General features: G+C 41.6%; 2 protein-coding genes across 9 annotated transcripts in view; one reads left to right on the top strand and one right to left on the bottom strand.

Moving 5' to 3' along the window:
- Nucleotides 1-1,153: 1,153 nt before the first annotated feature.
- On the bottom strand, nucleotides 1,154-5,770 carry LOC135492678 (lysoplasmalogenase TMEM86A-like). The gene is made up of 2 exons (XM_064779260.1): nucleotides 5,646-5,770; nucleotides 1,154-3,882 (listed from the first exon to the last, which is right to left on the bottom strand). Exons 1-2 carry the CDS (start codon nucleotides 5,664-5,666, stop codon nucleotides 3,178-3,180), a joined length of 726 nt encoding a protein of 241 aa, XP_064635330.1. The 5' UTR covers nucleotides 5,667-5,770; the 3' UTR covers nucleotides 1,154-3,177.
- A 1,204-nt stretch (nucleotides 5,771-6,974) lies between these two features.
- The window catches only part of LOC135492891 (ankyrin repeat and SAM domain-containing protein 1A-like), a 79,722-nt gene continuing 70,936 nt past the window's right edge, over nucleotides 6,975-15,760 (top strand). For 7 of the 8 annotated variants that reach the window (XM_064779585.1, XM_064779589.1, XM_064779584.1 and 4 more), the window contains exons 1-2: nucleotides 6,975-7,170; nucleotides 14,166-14,246. In XM_064779585.1, coding sequence (XP_064635655.1) covers nucleotides 7,052-7,170; nucleotides 14,166-14,246 — 200 coding nt within the window. In that variant the 5' untranslated portion in view covers nucleotides 6,975-7,051. Of the gene's footprint in view, nucleotides 7,171-11,779; nucleotides 12,347-14,165; nucleotides 14,247-15,760 lie in introns of those variants that run through there. The other variant, XM_064779587.1, reaches the window with a different exon arrangement.

The raw sequence follows: 15,760 nt of genomic DNA, 5'->3' as shown, positions 1-15,760 counted from the left end.
ATATAATCTTTTTTGTGTAACTTAGTACAACGTACAGTAATGTGATTTTGAAATTACTTTCACAAGTGTGCCTTAAAATAGATGACTTACATGAATGAGACAATCTTAGAATATCCAGACACTTTTATTGATTAGAAACCCAGTGCAGGTGACTGGTGATAGTTTTTCCTTTTGAAGAGGGCCATCTCAAACTGGTACCTGCTTGTTTTAAAGGCTTAAGCCACTCTTTAAAGTGTGAAATTTTTTAATGAATTTGAAAATGTCCAATTACGTAATACAAAGCAAATATATATTTCCACATTGACGTTGCGTAGACAGGTTTACAAATACAATAGATACCATGTTTTAGCATATTTGGTGCATGCATGATAATTGCAGTACGGCATTTTGTAACTGTATTTCTATTTTCTTGAGCCACCATTAATCAAAATCAATGTCCTTCAACAATATGTTATTGCAAAACACAGGTCAAGTAGTCTGATATCAACTGCGGTAGAGATGTCATCCGACTTTTCACTTTGACCCCAGTCTATCCTGAAACCTTTCAGAACTCAATACCTGGGTGGAGAAAGGTAAGTCAACAAAGAGGCCAGAGTCCACCTTGGACAGTAATGTCAAAAGGGAATGTTTCATACTGCTTCCACAATGAACCTTGATCACTCAATTACTGAGGAATTTATCAGAGATGTGTTAGTTGTAGAAGCAAAACCTCTGCTCTCAACCTTTGCAGTAAACTTTTCCTCGTCCTTGCTGAGAGATACAATGTCACAATCATCATCCTCTGTCTTTACTACTCTTGACGGTGCATTCATCATTTTCTGCCTGTGCCAAGGACAGCAGAGAAAGACTGAACTTTTCACTCAATATTTGTAAGAAGTTGCCCATCTCTGTTGAAGTTCAACAATAGGACATTATTATCATATCTCTTCTAACTAAAGGACAACCAGTATGTAGACTGTCAAGTTTCCGATTGGAAATGGAAAAGCTCATGCACCCAACAAATGCATATCCACAAAGTCAGAATCTAAGCATGCTCCAACTGGATCAATACATTTACAGCATACTTCCTCAGCTTGTAGACACTCGGTTATACTGGTACAACTGTAACTCCTGTACCCAAGACTACAACATAAAGAATCCACAAAACTATGACTTGGGTAACAAGATGTCAATTTTTATTTTCATACGATCAGGACATTTATCCACAAGGCGTTTTGAAAACATTTTTTCAACTTCTACAACAATTGGTTCACAAAACACAAATTATTCATATTTGTTCTTTTTACAATAACCACATTACAGAAATCTTTGACTTGCACCTGCAGTTGGTGGATTTTAAAATACTCAATAAATGGTGTACATCTTTCTCTACAAAATATACTGCACAAGCCCTCCTTTTCGTAAGATCAAAGTCACACAAAACTTAAGCCCAACATGTACAATATTTCACATTTTTTTACATTTATATACATCTGTATCACTTCGAGTTGTAATGAGACATGGTCATGAAGCAATGTAACATTGTGGTTCACTCCAGGCTGAAAGTAAAACCCAGCACCCGTTTAATACTGTAGTTTTGAGCTACTGCCATTACATTTCACCAAATCCAAAACATGAAAAGTTATATTTTGTTTGTTGCCCCCACCCAACGATCATGGAACAACACACTGAAGACCTGTGTCAACATGTCTCTGTTCATACCATCATCTCTTCCCTGCTTCAATAATCAAAATTGAAGCTTAAGTTTGGTTAAAGATGTTGAGAAATTTATCATATCCCTCTCCAATATCAAGTTTCTCAACCCACCTAGATTACCTAGATACCTAGTATAGATTAATATATACTTGGTATTAATAATTTTAAAAAATTGCATTGAAAGTTAGAATAGAATGTCAGAAAAGACTGTAAATGCCATGCCATCCATCCCAGATGACACATAATCATGAACCGGCTATTATAACTATCACAACACATCTAAGAAGTAGAACATAACTTGCTATGTACAAGCCGCAACAGTGCAAATCACAAACTAGTCTACCTATGGACTAGATACACTACCAGAACTAATTTCTGAAACATAAGTGATGTGTTTTACTCATTATGACATTAGCTTTCATTAATAAATTGATAGACAATAATGCTCCCATTCCTCAGGCTAGCATGATCTAACGTTATCGTTAGCATATAGTCGTGAGTCAATGGTCCAGCTCACAGACCCTCCTGAGAGGACATCCTCCTTACAGAGGCATCCACGTACTTCGGTCAGGACCAAAATAACTCTCTAGTCTTCTACATGGATTAGGATACAGTGCCGTACAGTACTTTATTCATGACATAACATGTAGCTACCCAATTTAAAATTCGTCTGCGCCTACCTACAGACGAATAACACTGGTTTTAGAATGTGTACTTAATCAAATATTGAAGCTCTTCGAGTAGAGGAAACACCATAATGCACACGATGAGGAGAACTTAACGAGGAAAAGAGCGATATTGATTCCTTCAGAGATGAGAAGAAACTACCCATACATGTAATGTCGATGATTAGAATTACATGTGAAATAATAAATTGCAGCTGAAATACTTTTTGCACATACCGCACTGACATTAATGTACACTATGATAATTGATCTGTGTTTGCACAAAAAGTATTAGTATATTCACCATGTTTTCTGCCAATTTTGTATTGGCAATGTTTGAAACAAAACTGAACCATTACGGTTTTAGTGTTTCCCCTTTAACATTGTGTAAAGACAATGATCCACATGCCGCACCATATTGGTTCAGTTCCCATCAATGCGGCAGGTGTTGTGAATGAAAAGGCATCACAGTGATTTTAAAATTGTCACCAGCTGCTGGTTATATCGACTTTGAACAACCAGACTCCAACAACCCTGAATGAAATAGAGTCACATCACACATAATCTCATATCAGTTGATCAAAGATTCTATCTAATTTAAAATATATGTACAATTGCCCAAAACTGATATAAATTTTTTTTACTTGGTTCAACCCTCTGGTCTAATTTTAACACTAACGGTAACAGCATCAACGAATTCACATTTCTCTATCTGCACTGTCCAACTTTACAGCACAAAAGCGGCCCCATCAAGAAAGTCAAAAATGCAACACATCAAAAATCTTCCAACAAGTGAATCAGAAAAGCCATGAAAAGTTTAATTGGTTTTTTTGCCTTCCAATAGCGCATCTACCTGACTATCGACGACTGACAATGTTATTCCGAGCTGAGCAGCGTAATAAGTTGTCATGATGATATTTTGCGCGAACGGAATCTTTGTGTGGAATTTGTCAATGGCAATAACAGAGTCCGAGATTATGAACAATATCGCACCAACGCAGCTGCAGAGTTTGGTCCATGTCCACAAGTCATCAAACAACTGAACACGTGCTACGGCCCGCCACAGCATTAAACAGATAAGCAAACAGTAGATGACGCCAAAAACAGGTAGCGGACCGTATGCAATGTTTGGTAAAATGCATGACAGCAAGGTTAAACCAATTCCAAACACTACCAGTCCGTGATATGGCCTGAAAGGGCGGAATCCAAATGCAGTCGCATACATAACCTGCGCCATTGCAAACATTCCTATCGCTGGTAAGAAATACCCGTGGTCTTTATACGCCATGCCGATGTCACCGATGCACGAGAAGATCAAGCCAATAAGGACACGCCTCGAATAATAGTACACCTCTGAGAAGTTCATCCCATGGAGGAGGACGAAGAATATCAGCGAGATGATAGGCAGACATTTGAAGACAACGTAGATGAAGCCAGGTTTGGAATCTCCACCGCCATAGAGGATGAAGAATAGCGTGACTGTCTTGAAGAATGGCACCAACTTGGGACCAACGCTCTTCACCTGAAAAGAGAACGATATACATTATCACTGAAATCTGCATAAAAAACATCTTTTGGGGACCCTGTGGGGGGGGGGGGGGGGGCATTTGCAACCCTCTGACTTCAGCCCAGCACAAGGCTAGGCAAAAATTAAAGCTACCAGCTCATGCTTCTCAATGGTCTGTTGAAAGGTGAATGTAACATTTTTCTTAATCATTGATTATATTTTAGTTTTTCAATATAACAGAGTACCACACAAGTCCAACAACACTCTGTCAGCATCAAAATAAGTACTTCAGCTTGCAAACACACGTGTGCAAATGCAGAAAATCCATCAATTAAAGCCAGGGTACATTTACATCTCCAAGGGTTACAGACATAGACACACCGACTGACATTTCCTTGCTTGTAAGAGAAGCAGGAGGCATTGTAGAGCTGTGATGACAAAGATCCAGGCTCTAAATGTCAGAGACCACAGCATGATCAATAAAGGAATTGTCAGTGTGTGTCGCCCAGATCAATGATGGTACTCAGGAGGCTAGCAGAGATGTCCATATTGCCACTGCATCCCATGCAGCAATGGTGACTCTGCAGAGAACAGAGAATGGCTTGGCAATGATACTGAACTCCACACCTATGGAGGCCTGGGGTGACCAACAAGCCCTGCTTCTCTTTAATGATTGCCCCCTTAGCTTGGGAAACAATGCCTCTAGGTTTAGTAACTTCACTGTAAAGTTTAATCAATGGACAATTCAGTGACACGTGATATAGTCTTCCAAATGTCATAATACAATGGTAACACACATTTGCACAAATCATAATCATAAGTGTGAAGCTATCACATGAGCTTCAGAGAAGTAGGTGACCTTTCAGGACAGTGTACTTAAAATTGAAACACGTCCAACGCTAAGTGCAACTGCAAATACCGGAAGTATTATTTTTCTCTTGTCACCAGTCACAATCGCCACATGAAACAGCAAAAATTACAATATCTTGTGCAACAATATCTTTTGCAACAATGTTCATGAAAAATATGGGCTTTACAATTATGAAAGATTTTTTTTCAGCAACAAAAAACAAAGGCACTGTTACTAGTGTTAGTGTTCGCATTTTAGTGAACTCTGTTGGATGAACTGTGGATCTTATGTGCCTTACATATGTGCCGACATGACCTCGGAAAATGAGTCCACAGCTGACTCATTGAATCCATGCCCAAATTAATTATGCCTTCATTCTGTAGTCAATAAGCCACAGAGATAATCACTTATTTAATGGTCAGCTGGTAAGAGGAATTCACATGTTGTTTGGTGGCAGTCAGTTGATTAGATGAGGCCGGGGCCGGGAGGGTGTCACTCAGTTATTCCTTGACTTCTTACAAGAAGAATATGATTATCTTCTGATAAAATAATCTAGTCAGAATCAGAGGAAGCAACAAAAAGGACTGAGTTAGGCCTAGTGAGTAGTGAGTGGTAGCACGACAATCCAACTAATCGTCTTAACAGACAACACTCAGTCAGATCAGAGGCAAACCTACCATACAAAAACCAGATAGGGATCTCAAATACCAATACACAGAAACCATGTAAAATGATATGCCTGACTGACTCTCCATCAATGTACACAACAATACATAGGCCTACTAACACACACATTGACCCCACATCATGCGTAGTAAAATTATGTTTACATTTTGGGTCTTGAAATCCTCATCAGAAAATGACGATCTTTTACAAAACTAGGAATGTCTACATAAAAGAAATGTGGTATTCGGATGGGTATACTTACAACAGTCAAAGGGCTGGGCATCTTTGGTCTAAATGATATCTGCTTCGTGTCAAATGCTGTCTTTTTCGTCCGAATGTTTAACAAAAATTGGAGCAATGATAACTCGTGACGTCACTGATTTGTAAGTAGGTCATTTGAGGTGCTTGAGGTCAAGGATTTGTAAACCATTTCCTGATTGGCTGAATTTGGGGGGCGGGCACAATCTCCTGGGCGCCGGGCCAAGTGTCCAATTTTCATGCACCCGCTGAAATTGTCACCTAGAAGTGAGAGGTCGAGTGAGACTTGGCAACGATGACCACCATTAACGACGCTTGGAGAATGGGGCGGGCGCTGTTTTCCAGGCGGCGGGGTTGATAACTAACGTCAGGCAACAAAGGCACATGGCGACATGGCTGGGACAATGTCACAATCTCCATGCAGGGGCGAATCCAGCGCAGCTGGAAGGGGGGGGGCGATTGCGGGCGAAGCCCGAACACGTGAGTGCCGCAGGCGCTCACCCACGGCGGGGGTTTCTGGGCGGCCTCCCCCAGAAAAATTTTAAAACTCAGATGCTCTCAGACGCGTTTCCCCAAGTGTCTGAGAGACGTTGTTACTCGTTAATTCACTGAAAAAATGCTTTTTTATGGGCGACTTTTGTAACTCTTGTTTGGGCTTATAACGGCCCGGGTCTGTTGCCCCCCCCGGATCCGCCACTGGCATGCAATACATCATTACTGGTTGTGACATTGTCCCAGGCAATATAGATTACGGCAAAGGTTGGTGTAGACATCCATGGCTTGGATGTCACTCCTGGAGTATCCTGACAGGTTGTGACATTGTCCCGAGCAATACAAATATTTTGGCACAATTTCTAGAAAGGTCAAACATCTTGGCAGACCTCTGAAATTATTAGGCCTGGGGCCAAGCAAGTTAAAAACACCCATTCATAACTCCCAGATGACTACAAGAGAAGATAGACTTTGCCCAGGATCACACTCCTCTTGTCGTCTTGATGACCGACGAATGATAACGAAAGACAGTGACCTGCCAAAGACTACACAGCAGATGACCAAACGATTCCTTCTTTGTAGATTTGACAACCCTGGAAAAGCACATCTACTTTGACACTTCTCCCGTGGTACTTTCTCAATCCCCACCAAAACGTCCCAGGGAGCGAAACGACTTCGATTTGGAGAAAGGAGTGGGAGCGAAACAAGCGCAATTCCTCGCAAAACACTCTCAGAGCTGGTTATCGTTATAAATTTTTCGACTATTTCAGTTCGTCTCTCTACCCCAAGAGGGCTCTACTGCATGATTTAAAGGGCCAATTTAAAAAACGTGAAATATGGCTGCCGCCAAAACGTAAACATGGGAGTAAACGGATTGTATTCTCTTAGTGAAAACTCCGTTATTTGCTCGATTTAATCATGGGAAAGGATCAGGAATTATTAGAAGCAGGCAGGTCCGGGGACATAAGCGTAATCGAGAAATTACTCAGTCCTCGGACGAAGAAAACGGGCTCTATCGTGCCTCCAGTTTTTGCAAGGTAGGTTGACAAAATGACACTAACGATATACATTGTTGTTGCTGTACATTATACACGCCCGTGTGTGTTCCACTTCCTGGGTTTGAGTCATTCAATGCATAATGAAAGGCAATAAGTGCATTTGTGTGGGGGCTTTTAATCCTGCATGTGAAAATAAAGCTTTGTATTAATTTATGCCATGCGAGTCCTGCAATCTGCATGATTGGCCTTGGCCCTGGAATATGAAGATTCTCTACCCATCATTCCATAATCCATGTCCTTGAGCAAGGCACTTCACCATCATGGCCTATTGATGGCTGAATAACTGAAGTCAACGCAAAATGTCATCATCATCATCATCATCATCATCATCCTCATCAGCAGCAGCAGCATCATCATCATCGTCATCATTGTCAAGATGTTGATGAAGATGATTGAGCAAGGCACATCACCATCTCGGCCTATTGATGGCCGCCCAAAATGAAGTCAACCTAAAATATGCCATATGGTCATTATGAATTACATAAACTTATTCAACTTAGGCCTTACTATCAATTATTTCAATTGTTTCAATTGAACAAACAATGGCATGCTACTCAAACATTGACCTTTAAGTTATAATGTGTATTAGGCCAACCAGTACCATCCTACATGTATTACTCACCACATAATTAGTCTATACTGTCAACCCAATCAAAAAATTACTGTGATTTCGATTTGTATTACCCTAGGTGTTCATTATTGATATCCGGTATCTGTCTGATTTATTGCTTTAAAAAAATAAAATAAAGATTTTGCCTATGTTCTGTAAACTGAGAAAATCAAAGACTAGATTTATGTGTAGGGTGCCAGACTCCACAAAATTTGGTCAATGTCACCTGTGTTGTATTATGTTCAGACACCCTATACTGAATAGGCCTATATGAATCAGCAGCAGTGAGGCTACATCCTGGGTACTGTCCATTGCTCTACATATTTTGATTGTTAAAGTGCTGCCTATATTGTACTCAGCAAAAGCAAGCTCAATGACTCTAAATGATAGTGCACTAATTACACCTCATCCGAAGTCCTGTTGGCATTTCTTGATTGTCTACTGTCTCATCAAGCAATTAGAAATAATGATCATACATGTACTAGGCCTAAATGCAGAGTACGAAAGTTCATGCTTTTCTGGTACTATCTGTTTACCAGGAAGGAACAACTATGCCTTTATGTCATGATGCAAATGATTAGTTCATTTCTTTCAAGCCACACTCCGATTTAACATACATACGTTTATTGTCCTCAAAAGCACAGTTCAGACATACTCCATGTCATCTCATAGAGACCCCAAACCTGATACACTCCAGCGACATATCACACCAAGCCTCCAAACGCTTTTCAGTATTTGTATTGATTTGGACTGGTTTGTCCAAGGTTTGTGTGCTGGCACAGTGGCATAGGATGCCGGAATGATCTGAAAACATGGCATGAATCAGTAGAGGAAGGAAGTTGTCTGATGGTAATGGTTCGATTAATGTTAGAAGTCACGTTGAAATGTACATGAAGAGTTGCCTCTGTGAGGGAAGAAAGCTCAAGGGTACCAAGGCAAAGGGCAATAGAGTTTAGGGGCACTAAGGCTTTAGCATCTTTTTCCTCCATGAATTTCGAGCCCAGGGAGTTCCAAGTCCTTGACATTTCCTATATAGACCAGGTTTAGAATATTACTGGCTGACCCAGCTGGTTGTATACTGCCCCCAAGCCAATTCCATTGATTAGTGGTTGTATTCTGAATCAGTTTAGCCCGTTCACCTAATGATGAACCCTGACAATGGCATGACTAACTCAACTGTAATGAACTAGGAAGGAAACTGGAATTCTGCTTTCGACAGCAATAGTCCTTTAGATAACATTAACAATAAAGATAACATTTTACAATGCTCTTGTTTGGCGTGGACTTAACCCATGAGCTGATTGCCACACAGGAATCCAAACTGATCGATTGGCCGCCAGGAATATTGGCATCAGACCCAGGTGGCATACTCTCCATGCCCTCTGGCCATCACGAGCTTGTCGACATTGATCAGTTTTTCCATTAGTGAGCTCATATGGAATGGCTACAAATTGTGATAGAAAGGTGATAAAAGCATTGGTTCCACGCACCAAGTACTTTTAGTTTTGGTTTGGGCATTTGCATCCTTTGAAAACTTGATCAATGGTGCTTTAAGCAGTTCAAAGCACATGAATGTGATTGATTTCAGCGTTCTGTATTCGGCATACACACTATGATCGAACCAATAATTAAAAGCTAATGTTTCTCACACAACCAAGTGATAGAACATTCCTTTGAAGTAGTTCAAAGCATTCGAATGATGCGCGATTGATTTTAGCTGATGCTTCCTTTATACACCAGTCTGCTGTAAGATTGCATGAAAAGGATTAGAGCATATGACTGCCAGGATGCTGACTTAAATTGACAAGTCCTTGGTTTGAATCCATTCCGAGCCACTTTGCCTTTCCAATTTTTGGAGTTGAGAACTGATTGATGGTGTGTTCACACTGGATGCGAATTGAAACCGAATTCCGTAGAGCGCTCTCCGGAATACGAATTGGTTAATCCAGTTTCAGAACGGTCGCGTCACACTGGCCCGAATACGCATTCAAATCGGTTTAAAACGCGCCACACTCAATGCATACTAACGACGCGCCATCTATTATTATTATTATTATTATTATTATTTATTAACCTCCCATATGGGGGAATAAAATTTCAAGTACAAAACATATAAGTATATAATATCACAGTTTCACACAGTCATTATTAACAAGTTAAAATCGCGTAAGGTGCTTGACCATTTCCATCTCCCGGCCATGCCTATTGCCAAAGTTCGGGTCAAAGAGGAGTGTCCTCAGCGAGTCGACACCACCGTCGCTAAATGCGGAGAATCCCGGCCTCGCCCTCGAAAACGAGGCCGAAACCGGGGAAAACCCCGCCGCGACGATGTTGCTGACCAGCGTACCTTTGACCAACGAACCGGCGGCAACATACCTTGCCAGGAAATGGAAATGCAAGTCACGTGCAAGGGAGTTGATTTTTCCCTATTCTATGGCATAACGAAAAACGATTTGAGTTAATGAGATCATTTAAATACATCAGTTGACTAGTTCGGAGCACTAGTTCACGCGGTCAAAGGTCACTTTCCATGCGCCGGGCGCATGCGCAGTGCGATCGAAAACCTTAATTCGTATCAAGCGCGTCACACTTGAAATCTCAATACGGTTTCGTTGATTCGGATTAGCTGATTCGCATTCAATTCGGTTTAAGAACCGTGTTGGTTAAAGCGGATTGAGATCGGTATGAACCGAATTGAGTGTGACGCCCCAATACGTATCAACGTTTTAATTCGAATTCAATTCGTGTTAAAACCCCAGTGTGACCACGGCATGAGTGTTGTAGGGGCTCATCGCCATCCCTAGAGAAGACAGGGCTGAGCTGAGGAAAGAGGGTTGTATTCTTGTATGTATAGTTTGTATGGTATTGCTGCATTACCGTGGTACTCTGACTAGGGTAATTGGATTAGCAAATAGAAGTTACCTTCTGACAGGTGATACGGTAAGCCTAAGGGTTTCCCTTCTATCATGTTTTCTTTTATGTTACACTTGAATCAAAGGTGTTTCAGGAAGGTGAGATTTATAAAGTTCCACACACTACTTTCTGGCAGTGATCGAGGGAGGTACTTCTGCAGAATTGCTGGGTGTTTTATGTGGATTTGTGATAAATGCTGGAATTTCAGTGGAATACTTGGCAAAACTGTCAGGAAAAAGATGACTGTCTCACTTACTTTTCTCAAAGTGGATTTGCTTTCAGTTGTGCTGCTGGTAGCTTAATACTTCATTCGTTTGGTGCCTCATTCTTTGCTGTCAACCAATTCTAGTTTCTTCAAAAGAAGTTCCAGCAAGTTGTCAGATTTTGAGACAAGGGGTTTAGTTTGATGCAGTGTGTGCATGCTCTTTGAGTATTTGCAAAGAGTAGATAGAGATACTTCTTCACTTTGAAGATAGAAAGAGCTATGACTCAAATTCAGTCAATGCTTTTGCTCACAACACTTGGAATTGTCCATTGGATGAAAAATGTCAGTTCATTCTATTTGCATAAACATGTACTCATGAAGGTATTGCTGTATAAGATGCGTTTGGAGGGCAGTTCCCTGGCTGTTTTGCCCTCAGAGGCTGGGACAGGCTGTTAAAAGCTTTGCAAGTTGCTTCAATTTTGCGTGGTGTTCATTGCTATTCTGAAGAGATATACAGTCACTGCGTCTTCTTTCAGTTTGAAAAAAGTATCTAGGTTGTTTCTTCCTATAATGCAACTTTCCCAATTAGCTGCTTTCCCAGGAAGTGCTAAAATGAGGAAAGCAGACTTGAATTTTTTTGCCATTCCTTTCCTTCATCTGAGTATCATTTTTCGCTCTGTTATCTTCTGAAATTGACACAGTGTTCTCTACCTATGTAAAATCAACATGCCAAGAGCTCAAGGATGGATGTTCAAGTGTTGTAAACACCAGATCGTCTGCTAGACAAAAGTGGTTTAGGTATCTCCTCTAGGTAGGGTCTCGAACCAGTCTGGGGAAAGACTCATGGTGGTGGGTCGTCTGTTCGCACTCTCGATCTTGATCCTTCATCTCTCAGCACAGATGAGACAGGTCTTTTCGGGGATCGTCTACAAGACCAAAGAGGTGCAGGTATCTGAAGGATAGGGTCTAGAAGCAGTCAGCGGAATGGACTTGGTGTGTGAGGTCTGGCTGGTCACGCTCCGCACAGCCTTGCAGTCTGCATGAGTTCATGGAAACTTCAGGTTGCTTTTAATATGATGGACTTTCTTCAGCAAGTTGGATGTTCAGGAATTCGAAACAGGTTGTTTGCAAATGTTAACAGAAGACATTTTTTGTTCTTGAGGTAGCCTGCAGGATCCGGTTCGGTGCTAGTGGTTCAAATTTCATTTTGTTAGCCTTTGATGCTCTGGAAATTCAACTTGATATCTCTTATTTGAAGTTCAACACAATCAATGTGCTGTAAACAATCAGTGTCAAATTTTTATTGGATTTTCTTTTGGGTTGAAGTTTGCATCAATGGCAGGGACTTGGAGTGGGACGTACAGGCGAAAGAAGTCATGGACGACGGAGCATTCGATCGAGGAGCTGCTCCAAATTGGATTACACGGGTATGTTTGAAGAGTCTTCTCTCCCCCTCCGTTCTATTGCAAATCGTTGGCTGGTTTTTAGGTGCATTGGTGCATTCCATCCTTGCTTAACTGATGCCTGGAGCCGTCCACCACGTAAGGTTGCTCTATACAGAGGGGCATAGCGAGAGTAGGCCATGATGATGGGGTTGGCTTTGCTGTTCCTTGAGGGCCTTTCCTCTTTTCCTGCAGTGTAATTCTTTCACTTTGCTTCATCTGCTGTCAGGTTTCATCTGAGCAGACTCCACTCATAGTTGCCTGCAACGTGGTTCATGCAACTGAATGTACGATGTATGACCTCTGCTGCTTCTATCTGACTTGAGGTAACTTTACTAACCAGATCAACAGCAACGCGTTTCTCTTGTGTTCATGTTCAAATGCGTTGGCCATGTGGGATCCCTCATGGAAACAACCTTAAACTACAGCAATAAAATTGGTCCTGTGAAGTTATGATGCCAAGTTGAGCACCTGCTTCACTGTTATGAACTAACTGTCTCTGCTTTCATTGCATGATACAGATCACATCAACATCACCATCACTTTTAATGGAAGTAATTCAAGAGTCAATTGTCTGATTACCACCTAACGAACTGAATGAATTTCACCGCAAGTAATGTGGGTGCACTTTGTGTCATATTGGATTTCACCGCAAGCGATTGTTTCTATGGCGCACAATTTAATTTAGCGATGATAATTTATCAGTTGTAGCAACTTGAAAGGCTTCTTCAGCTTTCTGTCTCAGTGTCAGTGACGTAGAGGGGTTAGAATGTCAGCTCAACAACTACCTGGTTCCTCCCATGGCGCTTTGGTCAAGGTTGGCGGGGCAAATAACTTCTTTTGGCCCAAAATTGGCCTCAATGTGGCAAAGTGCATGTTTTTCGGTGATGCCTGGGGAATTTGCATTTGCCCCCTGGCTCTTTTAGCTACAGCTCTGGAGTTGGCAGTTAGGATATTTGACACCACTGCTCTGAGCATGGCCACTGCCATGGCATGTCGTGCTGAATCTGACATCACAAAGTGCAGCTGGTTCTAGACACACTAAGAGGATTACAGTTCAGGACGGGAAGTAGATTTTTGTAAAATTGGAACTTTATTGATTATTCCTCGACACCATGGTTACTGAACAAACTGGCCCCAAGGTGCTTACTTGGGTGTATATGGATGAACATACGAATCTTGGTAAATACCAATATAATGGATTGCGCCCTTTTCTGTTGGCCAGCCTCCGTTTAGACAAAGTTTTCAAAACTGCGAGGGCAACGTGTCCTTCGGTATAAAAGCAGCGGTGCTGACGAAAATAAATGCCATAAGAGGAAGGTTGACTAGACTCCTTGTAAGACAGGCTGGAGGAGTGAACTAAGTCGTCACAGTATATATGATGTTGTATAAGGAATGAGGACTTCAGGTTGCTTTGCAATGTCTTGAAGTCTCGACTGAGTTTATTTATCATCCAGTGTATTGCTCGACTTGACAGGAAAGGATCAAGTGGTGATCAGACCAATGTTTGAACCCACAACTTGTGGTTGTGAGGTGGCTACCACTCTACCTTGAGCTGCCAGTACGCATTTAACATCTAGAGCTGCGGGTTGCAATCTCTGTTATCTAGATTCCTTGCATATTCCAGACGAGAACTATTTCTTGCACATAGCAACAATCATAATCCCAGGTCACAGCCAATCATTTGTTTCCAGGTGTCCTGAAATCAATGTGGCCATGGACTATTCTCTCAAATTTGTCAGAGTATCTTTGTGTCATGGAGTTAGCCAAATCTTTACCTAATCCTATCCTCCTCTCATTTCAGCCTGCGACGAGGCCCTGGTCCCAACGTACAGGATACAAATGGTGATACCTCACTTCACCTGGCAGCCCTCAATGGACACAAGTAAGTTACCATTTTGAAACATGATGTTGTCTTGTCACCATTTACATAAAGTTATGTCCTGTGCCATCATCTAAAGAGTTCCGTTGCAAAAAGCTGCTAAAAGCCTTTCCGAAAAAAGTTAAGGTAACTCAATAAAATGGAAGCTGTCAGTACCCTGGATCTTGATTCTAAAGCAGTTCATTGCAAACCCACAAAAATCCTTTTGGAACACAGGTAATAAGACATCACTTTTAATACAACGGCAGGCAGAAAAGTTGCATTTACTCAAAAAGACCTAAGTGGAATTAGTTGCTTTTGCATCTGAACTCCGTTCTAGTAAGGGAGGGAAACATCAATTCACGTGTGTCTGGTGTATGTGGAGGCAAACATATCTCAATCTGTGTTACAACTGGATGCTGCAGTCGAGAGGCTGAGTGTGTCCACTCAGATAAAGCCACAGCGATAGTGATACTGTATGACTAAGAGGATGATAAGGGTTGTCCTTGGCTATCCCATTTCAAAATCATCCTGGCGCTGAATAGTCGATGCAGCTATTGAGACGCGACCAAGCAGTCAAATCACGTAGCATCTCCAAGGTCACAATCCTGGATAGGCTTCTGGGGTCCTTGACATAATCCCCCTACTGCAAGGTCAGGGTTGTACAGCTAACACATCTTGTCAGATAAAACCGCATCACATCCAGCGATGCACTTTGCATTGGACTGGCACACCAGTGCTTGGAGTTGACTGTACGGTACCATTGAGATACATCAGTCACCTGAACTGCAATTACATTTCATACATCGCATCTCCAAGGTCAGGAACATGAGGGATGTACAGCTAACATGCCTTGTCAGACAAAACTACACCGCATCATGTACTCTGCATGATTAACAAAATGATTAGACTGGCGCAGCAGTCCTTGGGGACTTTCATGATTCATTCCGATATCGGCAGGTAAATGAACTCATATTGGATTATTGCGGAACTGTCTGTTGTTGAGGTTGTTCGCAAAGTCAGTGCAAATAAACAGCCTTCAGCTGCAGTGTGCAAATATGTTCAGAATGGATTGTCTGCAAGTCCCAATTCCATGGCAATTTCATCCCAGGAACATGTCCCCTCTCGAGCTATTGGAGTAGGTACTGAAGGCTTTTCGCAGCATATCCTCACGTAATTGGACGGCAGTAGAGGAGCAGTTTCGATCACCTCACCCAATCAGTCGAGGTGAACCTAGTAATTTGAGAGTACGTTGCCCAATTACTGGCCTGAGCCGTCAGTGATGACCCTTAAGATGTTACAGATATTGCTTTTGGCGGTAATGCATTAATCAGCTGTTTTGATTCCAATTTGCTTAAAGCGTGAAAGTCATCCTCAGAAATGTATTGTGACCTCATTTTGACTTAAAGGAGCATTGCTTTTATATAATGCTGGGTGTGCATGCTGAGGGAACTTCAGTATGAACTCTTACTTAAAATTCTTGCTTCTCCAAGATCTTGTTCAAACAAATCTAAAGACTCACCAGGAATTTCAAAAGT

Source organism: Lineus longissimus, chromosome 8, assembly GCF_910592395.1.
Source record: "Lineus longissimus chromosome 8, tnLinLong1.2, whole genome shotgun sequence".
NCBI classification, from domain to species: domain Eukaryota; kingdom Metazoa; phylum Nemertea; class Pilidiophora; order Heteronemertea; family Lineidae; genus Lineus; species Lineus longissimus.
The sequence above is the reverse complement of the archived record's forward strand: the minus strand, read 5'-3'. Positions and strand labels throughout refer to the sequence as shown.

Excerpts from the sequence above, each read along its gene's own strand:
- LOC135492678 (XM_064779260.1), bottom strand. The coding sequence starts at position 5,666 with ATGCCCAGCCCTTTGACTGTT. Across the intron at positions 3,883-5,645 it reads TGCCCAGCCCTTTGACTGTT|GTGAAGAGCGTTGGTCCCAA; the intron begins GTAAGTATACCC and ends TTCTCTTTTCAG.